Source organism: Pithys albifrons, chromosome 15 (genome assembly GCF_047495875.1).
Source record: "Pithys albifrons albifrons isolate INPA30051 chromosome 15, PitAlb_v1, whole genome shotgun sequence".
Classification (NCBI taxonomy): Eukaryota; Metazoa; Chordata; class Aves; order Passeriformes; family Thamnophilidae; genus Pithys; species Pithys albifrons.
This window is the reverse complement of record NC_092472.1, coordinates 4,563,209-4,576,724: the sequence shown is the minus strand read 5'-3', so window position 1 is coordinate 4,576,724 and position 13,516 is coordinate 4,563,209. Positions and strand designations below refer to the sequence as shown.

The 13,516-nt window shown below is 42.2% G+C and overlaps 1 protein-coding gene across 1 annotated transcript in view; it reads right to left on the bottom strand.

The window, feature by feature from the left end:
- Positions 1-13,516, bottom strand: part of LCP2 (lymphocyte cytosolic protein 2) — a 33,322-nt gene extending 19,806 nt beyond the window's left edge. Inside the window, exons 1-5 of the mRNA XM_071570432.1 lie at positions 13,238-13,516; positions 10,988-11,050; positions 9,745-9,791; positions 976-1,041; positions 89-120 (exon numbers count right to left, since the gene is read on the bottom strand). Of these exons, the coding sequence (XP_071426533.1) occupies positions 89-120; positions 976-1,041; positions 9,745-9,791; positions 10,988-11,050; positions 13,238-13,315 (286 nt within the window). The 5' untranslated portion in view covers positions 13,316-13,516. The remainder of the gene's footprint in view (positions 1-88; positions 121-975; positions 1,042-9,744; positions 9,792-10,987; positions 11,051-13,237) is intronic.

Sequence of the window (13,516 nt, the reverse complement as noted above, 5' to 3'; positions counted from 1 at the left end):
ATTGACTCTGCCCTGTAAATATTAACTTACAATTTTGATATTTTCAAACACTTTGTGGTGTCAGAGGTTACTGCCAGTACACACTTACCCAGATTCTCAGGACTCCTTTGTGTTTGTGCCCTACAACAAAGACACAAGAGAATAAATTCCTTCCATTTGCAATTCTCAGATGCTTGATGTGTTTTTATTGTGATCCCAGTTAGCTGTAACAGTAGATTGAAGCTCATCTACATGAGTTTAACTCTGTTCAAAATGCCCAAACCACATTCCTTCATATTTCCCATACAGGATCCCAATGGAATCCCAACTGCCTTGCAAAGGGATTCAGTACATACATTTATCAGGGGCCCAGTCCTGAACATAAAAACTTCCTTTCCTATTTCAGATCAAGCTGCTGAAAGTCAAGTTCATAAGTATTTGTAACATTCATAAATAATTTTATGGCTTTCCATTCTAGTTAATGGAAAGGTGTAAAATCATGTTATCAGATGATGAAAAACTGCTATGTGGACTGGACTTGGGTTTCATTGTGCAGGAACATAAATTGTTCTTTTCTCATGCAATGTCTTTGCAATTTTTGCTCCTTTTCTATTGCAAGAATATTATATTCAATGGCAAGTCATTAAGAATTCAAAAGTGTAATGATTTATAGTCCATGAAATGCATTAATGATGATTTATTAGTGCAATAATATGTGCCTGGACTCTGTAGGCTTCGTAGCATTGCTAAAGATTGATGTGCTCAGGTGGAAAATTGTGTAAAATGAGAATGTTATTTGCTTCTGGAAGAAGTGCCTGGGATATTCATGGGCTCGGGATTTGCTTTTCTTAACAGCTGATATGAACAAAGCAGAGCTTTATTTTGTGTCCTTTCCAAGCTGTCCCTCTGCCACAGGTATTATTGATCACACAGAAAACAGCCCAGAAAAGATGTACCTGAAAGCTTTGAAAAAGAAATCTGAACTGTTTTACTTACCACTTGGGAAGGAAAGAGAGCCTCCCTTCATTTCTGTTTATTTCTTGACTTAATTTACTTACAATTCTATTTGAAAGGAAAACAAAAAGAGTTTAAAGAAAAACTCCAGGAAACTTGTCATGTGTCAAAGCAACCAAGTTAGAATCACAGAATCATAGAATGGATTGGGTTGGAAAAGACCTCCGAGATCATCAAGTCCAACCCTTGGGCCAACTCCAGTCCCTTCACCAGATCATGGCACTCAGTGCCACGGCCAAGCTCAGCTGGAAAACCTCCAGGGATGGGGAATCCACCCCCTCTCTGGGCAGCCCATTCCAATCCCTGAGCACTCTCTCTGCAAAGAATTGTTTTCTGCTCTCCAACTTCAATTTCCCCTGGCAGAGCTTGAGCCCATCGTGCCCCCTTGTCCTATTGCTGAGTGCCTGGGAGAAGAGACCAACCCCCACCTGGCCACAACTTCCCTTCAGGCAGTTCCAGACAGTGCTGAGGTCACCTCTGAGCCTCCTCTTCTCCAGGCTGAACACCCCCAGCTCCCTCAGCCTCTCCCCACAGCACTTGTGCTCCAGTCCCTTCTCCAGCCTCGTTGCTCTTCTCTGGCCCCGCTCCAGCCCCTCAATCTCTTGCCTCAACTGAGGGGCCCAGAACTGAACACAACACTCAAGGTGTGGCCTCCCCAAGGCAGAGTCCAGGGGAAGGGTCACTGCCCTGGGCCTGCTGGCCACGCTAGTTTGGATCCAGGCCAGGATCCCCTTCGCCTTCTTGGCCACCTGGGCACACTGTTGGCTCCTGTTGAGCTTCCTGTCCCTCAGTCCCCCCAGGTCCCTCTGCCTGGCTGCTCTCCAGCCACTCTGTGCCCAGCCTGGAGCGCTGCAGGGGGTTGGAGTGGCCAAAGGGCAGGACCTGCACTTGGCCTTGTTGAACTTCATCCCATTGGAATCAGCCCATCTCTCAAGTCTCTCCAGATCCCTCTGCAGAGCCCTCCTGCCTTCCAGCAGGTCAACACTCCCTCCCAACTTGGTGTCATCAGCAAATTTGCTGACGATGGACTCAATCCCCTCATCTAAATCATCAATAAAGATGTTAAACAGGACTGGACCCAACACAGACCCCTGGGGAACACCACTGGTGACTGGCCACCAGCTGGATGCAGCTCCATTCACCAGCACTCTCGGGGCCGACCCTCCAGCCAGCTCTTAATCCAGGAGAGGGTACACTTGTCCAGGCCATGGGCTACCAGCTTTTCCAGGAGTATATTATGGGAGACAGTGTCAAAGGCCTTGCTGAAGTCCAGATAGACGCATCCACTGCCTTCCCCTCATCCACCAGGTGGGTCACCTGATCGTAAGTTCATTTTTTTAGCTGCTTTCCATCAAATTAAATCTGGTAACTCATAAGAACATTGAATTTATCATATTGCAAAGTTGCACTGTAGCTCATCCAACTGAAGGCTGGACTTTTTTTACCTGGATAAAACTCTATGTTGTTTTATTATGTTTAAAAATCCATCTTAAACCCAGCAAGCCTTGGACACCTGGATTAGGAATTCTGAGATTAAATGATTCCCTGAGGGCACAGGACAATCCATATCCACAGGATTAACTCCACTGAGGCAACAGAATCCCCCTCTGCCACTAAAGGAGTTTTCCTCTATGATTATTTTGCTCCAAAGAAAGCTTGTAATGAGCCATGGTCTGGTTCTCAATTCTCTTTATTTCTGTTTGAGGAAGGTCCAACCAAGAAAGTTCTGTGGCAACCAAAGCAAATCATTTACATGCAACTGGTGACAAAAATTATTTAGGTCTATCAGAGGCAGTAATTGTGGAAATAAAATAGTATGAAACAAATCAGGAACTTAAACTTGTCTCAGACTGAATGCTGGAAAATCCTGACTTTATTATTAAGGTAGAATTCTTTCCCATATATCTCAGATCAGGTCAATCAAACTTCATATCAATATCATAAAATATTTGTTTATGGACAGGCATTTTCTACTTTGTTTTGTTTTTCTTCTCCTTTCATGTCTTTTTTCTGCTGCTCAGCAATAATAACCCCCTAGTTTTTTCCAAATGACCTAATTTGTGCATCTTTCATGTCTAACTGCTCTTCTGGGCTGGGACTGGAGGAAGACAAAATTTCAGGCAATTTAATGTTAAAAACAAGCCAACACACCCAAGCACTCTCAGGGTGAGGATGCTGTCAGAGGAGGAGATGCATGATGAGAAGTTAAGGATATGTACTCAAGGATCCAAGTGTGAAAAGAGAAATTCAGAGAAAGGATAAAGTTTGGGGTTTCTTTTTCAGGCATTTGCAATTTTCTGATCTGAAGCCAATTTTGTCACACTTGTCCCTTCTGAAATACACACATGTACAGGGGTCAGTAATGTCAGAAGGATTGCAGTGTCTAAATCTGACATTGTCACCCAAGAAAACTCTACAAAGGAGGAGAAATGCTGAGTTATAGACACCAGACTCTTCTCTCCCATGGAGCCAACACGTCTCTGCACAAGCAATTCCTTCTGCTGCAGGGGAGGAGGAAGTTGCTGTGTGAATAATAAATTCTGTGTGAGACATCAGGAAATGTCCTGGGCTGAGCAGAGCCCCGTGTGCACCAGTGCTGTGGCTGAGGAGAGGATTATGGAACTTGTGTGAGGCTTGTTCTCTGTTGTAAAAGAGGTAGAGGAAGGATCTTTCATAATATTTAGGCATTTTTTGGCTAAGGAAATAAAATGAGGATCAATGCTTTTAAAGCCAATAATGTGTTAGTTTAGACTTCCCTGGGTGTCAGTGAGACCTGAAGCTTCCTGGACTAAACATGGGCTGCAATGGGGATTTACACCCACTGGGTTTGGAGGAAAAACTGCCTCATTTTAAAAAATTCATCACTTGAGGCTTAAAATACAGCGTCTGATCTTTGCTTCAAGGTTTTTTGGAATGCTCCAAAGCAACGGCTCAGAGGGGTTATTGGAAGGAAACGAATTTCAGGAGGGTGACGCTTCACAAGTCATGTTATTACTGGAGGTTGGGGCACTGAGTGTGTCGCCATGTGAGGAAGGAAGCACAAAAACCACACTGCTCTCTGAGCTGGGGGAGTGGATGATGGCAGAGGATAAGGCAGCAGCATTGCAGAAAATGTTACTCAGACTTCTCTTTCTCTTTCTGCCTCCTCCACCAGCTGCTAAACTTAAAACTGGCAGGAAGTTGAAATTTGAAAAACCCACACAGCCAGCCCCAAAGAGCACTCCAAAAATGGCCTTGAACTGCACATACTGGTGCCATGAGTAGCATCCACTCTATGTGTGTCAAGGATTTAGGAGGGGTGGGGGACGTGGAATAGAAAGTTCTCTAGGGCCAGGAAGTTGCACAGTTGGTGATAAAGTCCTTGGTTTTGCCTTTAGAAGAGTCTGTTGGGCAGTTCAATGTGTTCTATTGGCTTTCAAACTGAGTACCTGCTGTGTTCTAAACCTTGCAACAACCTTTGCCATCCCAGCCAAGGGAATGTTTAGGCATTGCTTGTTAATTATTTTGCTGCACTTGGACTCTTCTGCAAGTAGAACAAGCCCCAGACTGGGCAGTGTTTGTAGGCTGTGAATGTGTCCCATTCAGAACTCACTCACTGAGCTGGGGGATGCAATGGGTGCACTGAGGCTGCTCCTGGCACTGGGAATCTTCAGGAGTGCTGTGGGGTATATTCTGTGCCATGGGACATATTCTGTGCCATGGGATATATTCTGTGCCATGGGACATATTCTGTGCCATGGGATATATTCTGTGCCATGGGATATATTCTGTGCCATGGGATATATTCTGTGCCATGGGACATATTCTGTGCTCTGGGATATATTCTGTGCCATGGGATATATTCTGTGCCATGGGATATATTCTGTGCCATGGGATATTTTCTGTGCTATGGGATATATTCTGTGCCATGGGATATATTCTGTGCCATGGGATATTTTCTGTGCTATGGGATATATTCTGTGCTGTGGGGTATATTCTGTTCTATGGGATATATTCTGTGCCATGGGATATATTCTGTGCCATGGGATATATTCTGTGCCATGGGATATTTTCTGTGCTATGGGATATATTCTGTGCTCTGGGATATATTCTGTGCTCTGGGATATATTCTGTGCCATGGGATATATTCTGTGCCATGGGATATATTGTGTTCTGTGGGATATATTCTGTGCTCTGGGATATATTCTGTTCTATGGGATATATTTTTTGCTGTGGGATATATTCTGTGCCCTGGGATATATTCTGTTTTATGGGATATATTGTGTTCTGTGGGATATATTCTGTGCCCTGGGATATATTCTGTTCCATGGGATATATTCTGTGCTGTGGGATATATTCTGTTTTATGGGATATATTCTGTTCTGTGGGATATATTCTGTGCTCTGGGATATATTCTGTGCTCTGGGATATATTCTGTGCCATGGGATATAGTTTTGAGTGCTGTGGGATATAGTTTTGAGTGCTGTGGGATATAGTTTTGAGTGCTGTATCTTTGTGACCAAGGCTGAAAATCTCAGCTCTCAGCTTTGCCAACAACCTGCCACAGAATAGTCAAAGGCATCCACAGCCTGCCTCGACCTGCTGAAAACCTGGAAATCTTTTCTCTCAAGGTGATAAACAATAGGAGTGGCCAAAACTACCCTCAGTGTTTATATCATGTTCATGTATCAACCAACCAGCATTATTTTTAATGAGATCTTTGCCTTTTCTTATTCACTAATTCTGACCACACTAAGTAAGGCACATTCTGAGCTTTAAAATATTTTTCAAGACTCAGACTTGTTACCCCCAAGCCTAAACCTTTTTGGCCTTCTGTGACTGCCAACAGGGTTAATGAGCAATAGGAAAACTCCATGTGTTTCTTAAGCTGCATATTGGCCCCTTGTTCCATTAAATTTATTATCAAAATGTTAGTAACACCCTCATGATTAAGTCTGAGTTTCATTTAGTGTATAAGACAGATATTCAATGTCTGCTCTGTGTAAAATATGCCAATTCCTTCCCAAGGTACCACTTGTACCTCTTACTCTTTCAGGAATTGTGCTGTTTGTGAGGCTTCAGGTATTAATGGTATTTATGTTAATTTTTTAAATAAAGTTTTATAGAAAGGGTTCAACCCTTTCAGTGGAGAGTTCTCAACATTTTAAGACGTTTTTAATTTTTAAAATACTTCTTTAATCTTTTTGTTTGTTTGTTTTTAAAAATCAGCCAAAAGTTTTATGAAGATGTGCACCCCTAGCAGGTCTGGAGGAGACTAAATTCCAAAATAATAACTGTTCTTAATAACAGAAGACCGTGGAGATTTTTCATTAGTTTCAGGAAACGACCTGAAATTACACTTTGGAACAACAACTCTTAACTACTTTGTCACCTCCAAAGTCACAGAACCATCCCCAAGTAATGCCACGGTTCTATTCGAGCAGCAGGTTTGCTCAGACACTTCTATTCACCCCACACCCCCAGCCCAGAGGGCTGTTCAGATGGAGCCTGTGGTTTGCAACCCTCCTGTGGCTGCAGAGCTGGGCTCTGTTCCCAGCCCTCAGCTCAGCAAAGCCCTGCTCAGGTTACTGGGGAACAACTTCTCTAGTCCGGGGACCTTTTATTCAGTTCATCACAGGCTGTTTAAACAACACTTGTTATTTAAATTAAGCTTTTCTTTTTCCAGACTGTGCTCAGATTTCAGCCCTGCAGTAAAATATCAGGCACTGTAACTACAGTTTGTGTCTCTCAGCTTGTAGAAAAGCCCTTCCTCCTGGCTGAGCTCTGTATTATGGTAGAAAAGAAAACTGTGAATGTGTTTTAACAGAAGTCAACAGCAGCACTTTGTGTTTGGGTGAGAATGGGGAGATTCTAAAGTAATTAAATTAATGGCAAAAAAATAGCAAGTTTTACTAATTAATTCCACCTGGGATTTTGGTTTGTTTTTTTTGTTTTGGTGGATCGGGTTTTTTTCCCTTTTGGATTGTTTTTGTCTGTTTGTTTGTTTTCCTTCGTCCTGTTTTTGTTGTTGTTTCAATAGGAACCAGTTCTCTTCCCTATTAAAGTTCTAAATTCCAGTTTTAAACAGTGGCTTTACATGGAGGACCTCACACACCAACAACGTTTTTGCAGGTATATTCACAGTATTTTAGTGCATTTTTTCCTTGTTTGTAAGTGTGGAGAAATCTGAGAACAGGGGCCTTGCTTTCAGAGCTTTCAGTCAGATTTAATTATTTGCTTATTTATTCAGTTGCTCAGGCTGTGCACCAAAATTCACTTTCCTTTTATTAGAGCAACCACTGACATTTTCTGACTCACGAATTTGAAAGGAAATCACCAAAAGTTCTCAAAATTATAAGCTCAAACAATGAGAACATGGGGCACTTTTGCCAAAGGACTGTTAATTATCAGAGAATTACAAGCAACGTGTTTTCCAGCAGGGGAAGAGGAGTTTTCACTGACAATTTGGTCTCTCAGTATCAGCAACGTTGTTAAATGTTGCTTTTATTTGTAGTGAGTTCAAAAACTCTGAGACATCAGGGCATCTTTTGTGGATCAACCTCTGGACCCCCTTCCCAACACCCCACACCCCACCAGTCCCTGTTATTGGGATATTTATTGGGGAAAAAACAGAGATGTCATTTTAAGAAATATGTCCTGTCTGAGGCTTTCTAGTTCAAGTTCTTGCATATCTGATCAGAAATGAGGAACAAAGAGACAGCTATGCTGGAAAAGCCTGAATTCCCTTTTTCCCCCCCTCCTTGCTTTGTTTAGGAGACCATGAAGAGCTCCATGTTTAGGAACCTTCCACGCTCCAGCAGAGCACTCACAGCAAACCAAAATCCTTAATATTTCACCATGATATATTAGAAGTAGCTGATTTCTGTGATGCTGAGTATTGGCTTAAAGAGATTATTACTCTTCATTTAGGAACTTCTATGAAATTCTGAAAGCCTTCAAAAACTCTGAGACATCAGGGCATCTTTTTTTAACAACCTCTGGACCCCCTTCCCAACACCCCACACCCCACCAGTCCCTGTTATTGGGATATTTATTGGGGGAAAAACAGAGATGTCATTTTAAGAAATATGTCCTGTCTGAGGCTTTCTAGTTCAAGTTCTTGCATATCTGATCAGAAATGAGGAACAAAGAGACAGCTATGTTGGAAAAGCTTGAATTCCCTTTTTCCCCCTCTCCTTGCTTTGTTTAGGAGACCATGAAGAGCTCCATGTTTAGGAGCCTTCCAAGCTCCATCTTAAATATGCAGCAGAGAATTCACAGCAAACCAAAATCCTTAATATTTCAGCATGATATATTAGAGAAAGCTGATTTTTGTGATGCTGAGTATTTTCTTAATGGGATTATTGCTCTTCATTTAGGAACTCCTATGAAATTCTGAAAGCCTTCAAAAACTCTGAGACATCAGGACATCTTTTTTTTAACAACCTCTAGACCCCCTTCCCAACACCCCACACCCCACCAGTCCCTGTTATTGGGATATTTATTGGGGCAAAAACAGAGATGTCATTTTAAGAAACATGTCCTGTCTGAGGCTTTCTAGTTCAAGTTCTTGCATATCTGATCAGAAATGAGGAACAAAGAGACAGCTATGCTGGAAAAGCCTGAACTCCCTTTTTCCCCCCCTCCTTGCTTTGTTTAGGAGACCATGAAGAGCTCCATGTTTAGGAACCTTCCAAGCTCCAGCAGAGAACTCACAGCAAACCAAAATCCTTAATATTTCACCGTGATATATTAGAAGTAGCTGATTTCTGTGATACTGAGTATTGGCTTAATGAGATTATTGCTCTTCATTTAGGAACTTCTATGAAATTCTGAAAGCCTTCAAAAACTCTGAGACATCAGGGCATCTTTTTTTAACAACCTCTAGACCCCCTTCCCAACACCCCACACCCCACCAGTCCCTGTTATTGGGATATTTATTGGGGGAAAAACAGAGATGTCATTTTAAGAAACATGTCATGGCTGAGACTTTCTAGTCCAAGTTCTTGCATATCTGATCAGAAATGAGGAACAAAGAGACAGCTATGTTGGAAAAGTTTGAATTCCCTTTTTCCCCCCCTCCTTGCTTTGTTTAGGAGACCATGAAGAGCTCCATGTTTAGGAACCTTCCAAGCTCCAGCAGAGCACTCACAGCAAACCAAAATCCTTAATATTTCACAGTGATATATTAGAAGTAGCTGATTTCTGTGATGCTGAGTATTGGCTTAAAGAGATTATTGCTCTTCATTTAGGAACTTCTATGACATTCTGAAAGCCTTCATAAGAACTGGAAACCTTCTCAAGGCCTAAGGGAGCAAAGGAAAGCTCTTTAATCTCTTGTTCCAGACTGACTCAACACCTACTTAAAGCAGAAGCACAAAATGCAAACAGTTTCAACTCCTCGACTCTTGTGGACCTGCCTGATTTGTTTTTTTTGCCTTTGAGTTAAAAACAACAGTCAGGCAGTGAACAGTTAAATCATTCTTCAAAGGTAATTCTTGCAAAAAAGTTCAGCCTTTGTGTAGTTGCTCTCAGGCAAAGAATTTCTGTTCAGTTATTTTGAACAGCCCCCAGAAAACCCTTTTGTTTTGTATCACTGTGCTGAGCAGTCATGACAACACCCCTTTGGTTGGGAAACATTCTTCTTTTTCTCTCAGTACACCCCAATAAACAGATCTCTGACCAATCACTTGCACGATTATTTCCTACAACTTTTCCCTGCAAATCAACTAAAACAGTTTTTAACATTAAAAGTGGTTTGGCTTTACTTACGGAACTCTGAGCTTGGGAAATTTCTGAACATCATTCTCAGACATGTTCTGAAAAGGAAACACACGGTATGTTATATATCACAAAATTGCCCGTGGAACAGAATTTTGCAGATCAAAATTCATTAAATGCCACTCAGGTGGTATTTAAGTGATTCACAAGGAGATACATCGAACACCTTCGTGTCTGCACAGGGAAATTAGGCAAAGTTGTGCAGGACTTCCAAGTTTCAGGGTAAAACTGTACATTTTAAAATAGACAACCATTGGCTGGAGTTTTGCTCTAAGAACCTCATTTACAACATCACAGGATACATAAAATCACATGTGCTGGTGGACATGTAGCTGGAAAACTCCTTGGCCTTAAGGGAGTCCTTGGCAGCCTAAGAAAAATCTTTCCAAAAACTGGGATGGGGAGGAGGGAGAGCATTTTTTCCCCCTTCAACCAGCACACAGCAATAGGATTGGGGTCACTCCTGACTAGATGTGCTGTCTGAGAGCTTTGCTGATGCTCCTGAGAGAGTCACTCCCTCTCTTCCTCCAGCAGGAGCAGCTTCATCTTTAGGGCGGATTCAGGCACTGTGAAAACTTTGGATTCAGTTCATTCAGTGTTTTGTTCAATTAATCACAAGCTCCAAGAATTCTCTTTGGAACAGGGATCACAGTCTGGTTCTTATTTACTGGCAACAATGAGAAGTTCCTAATTACACACTGAGTTCCAATGGAACAATGTTGAGTTAAACCCCCCTGGGGCTTTCCTTGACTGGTTTTGGTGCTCTTAAACTTCCCTGATTTTGTGCATTGCTACAGAAGAAATCTCATTTTATCTACAGAGGACTGAAAGAGTGATTACATTAGAAGGCCAGTCATTCTGAACAGGGCTATGTCTTCTGTAGTGGGAGAGGACAATTAATAAATGTGAGGTTTCTGTAGACAATATTTGAAAACAAGAACTTCCTATAAAGGAGGAGATGAATCCAAGACAAGGTTATGACTTTAAAATCTCCCTGTCAGTTTAAAAAGTACTAAAAACCTGCATATTGAACAGCATGTTTGGGTCCCCAGCACTGCAGATTTACAGCAAGATGTCTGATCTCAGACAAAGCATTTACTTCCCAAACTTACACCTCAGTAACCACCTGGGAGACAAGTGCCAATGCTAAATGAGGAAAAAAATAATAAGGATATAAGGGGAAAAAAACCCTTGAGGGGAATCTTACAGGAAGGAATTTTACAACTTCACTTACCAAAAACCTTTGTCCATTTATGCTGTACTTTCTCACGACTTTCTCACAGTCCTTGTACTTCAACTGTCAGTGAAAAGAAGATGATTATTGAACCCTGAATTATTAGAATCGATGAAGGCACTTAAGCTTGGGGCTGGTTTTGAATAGATGCTTCAAGTTACCCTTTTTTATGCTCTGGCCTGTCTAAATGGCTCCTTTGGTTCCATAAACATGGATTTTTATGACAGAGATTCTTCAGTGGACTTGAGGATTTCCATCCATTTAGGGACATGTAAGTCCTCACATTTACCAACCACCTCACAGTTGCCTGGGCCAAGGAAATACTTGGAAAATGGATCATTTTGGCACTGCCTGGCATGAACAGTTGCAGCAAACAGGAGTACAGCAAAAACCTGGAATGCTGAAGCCCTGATCCCAGTCAGAGAATTCACTGTGGTGATCAGAAACCTTCATCCTCTGGGTGGAGATCCCACTTGTTAATCCTGGAAATCATCTATAATATTTGGAAAGCTTTTCCACTTCATTATCTTTTAACATTTCAACCTGGGAATAATTCCTTTCATCCAGTGAGCACTATCATGACATTGCCAGCACAAGTTTGAGTACAGGGAGCACCTGCACCACTTGGTACAACACATCAGCGTGGCTGAGAGTTAATCTCATCCTTAAAGTAATTGATAAAAACATACTGTTCAGCTATTAAAAATAACCCTTGGGATATTCCAAGTATGAACATTTTGCTCTTTCTAAAAAAAGAGAAAGAAGGAAAAAATTAAAGGCTCTGGAAATTACTTGAAAATTTCATTTTTCATTGGTCCCATTGAATACAAGGTTTGAATTAACAGAGGCTTTGACACACTTGGAATCATGAGTTAGGTGTTATTATTGATAAGTATGAAGGGTCTGTATTTGACAGAAGGTGAGGACTTTATTCCTGCTGTAACACACCACAACACTGTTACATACATTGCTACATCAGTGTGTGTGCTGGCCCAGTTTTGCTCATATGAAGGTGTAAACCAAGAGTGAACTGATGAAAACCTTATCCTGTTTTATGAGTAAATCACTTCAGGTGACAGAAAATTTGAGTGGGGTGGTCCTTTGGATATTATGCCACAATTAGCTTATTTCAGAAGGAAAAAAAAATGCTTATTCCTCTTGGAGCTGAATCTTGGACTTTGAAGGACCTTTTAGTGATATGTGTGAAGGGAACTGTCTGAGTTTGTTGGGAGAGACAGTCAGATCCCTTGGGCAGGTACCCAGAACTGCCTGATTTATGCTGAGTGTTGTCTCACACAGATTTCTTACAGGATTTAAACCAGCTTTGGCCCTGATTCTCCTCTCCAAGTATGGAATGCCAACATTACCTCTGTCCTGGGGGTATCTCACTCAGCAGAAGGCAGAGACTAAACAATAAATGCAACCAAGTCCATTCAGTTATGGCAGAACTTAGTTAGTCCTTTTATCGCTGTTCAGAGTATCATGATCAGCTCTCTCAGGGAGCCATTTCCCCTTTTAATTTCTTGGAAAAGGGGATCCAAGGCCCCCTGCACCAGTGCTGTAATGTTGTTCATATTTGTCTGAAGTTACCTGTTGATAATGATCTCATCTGTTCCATCTCCCGTTTTTGGTTTCACTTTCCTGTGCCACCAACCCCTGCACACTGAAATGAGTAAGTAGCTGCCAGTTCTGCTTCTCTGTGTTTGCTCTGCTTGTCTGTATTAGCTGGTTCTGCACTCTAGTATCAACCTTGCCTCACCTCCCCAGATAAAACCCTCTCTGAGTTGCAGGAGCCCTTGAAAAAAAAAACTTCATGTGATTTCCAAACGAAGCGTTCCAGGTTTTACAAGTCTAGCCATGGCTGTGGTTGGCAAAGACATTCCCAGGCTCATTGGTGGCACCGAGCAATTTGGGAAGACAAATTCTCTCTTCTGAAAACCATTGAAAATGACACAGAAAACTTACAATCTTCACACCTTCATGCCTTCCACAGCTGTTACACAAAATACAGTAGCTGTGAAGTGTTTATCTTCTCTGGAAAGCCACCAGTTTCTCCCACACCCAATTCAACGTTCCCTTCCAAGATTCGCTGACAGCTTTTGCTGACCAGTTTAGCTCAGCTTCTTCTCTGACAGTGGTTTTGCTTTTCGTTTTGCAGCAAGTTTGCCCCTTATAAGACACCTAAACATGGCACAGTGTTCCAGCAGTTTGCTCCTCCACCACACAAAGACAAAACACAGCAAAACTCACCGTCCTAAAATATTCTGCCAAGTCATCAGGGTTCCAGGCGAGCACGTCCGAGCGGTAGGGAATGTTCCGCAGATCCATGGTGGGCTTTCTCCTCAGGGTGGCTGGAGGGTGTTCATAGCAATGCCATCAATGAAACAGCCATGGATTCCTCTGGGTGGCCACTTCCAGCCTGTGCAGTAATTCCTTGCCTGCCTGGCTCTGCCAAAGACCTGCTCCTTTCAGTGAGGAGCTCCGTTGGGACGTCCCAGGGTGATGCTGCTTCCTCTGACACAAAATGGG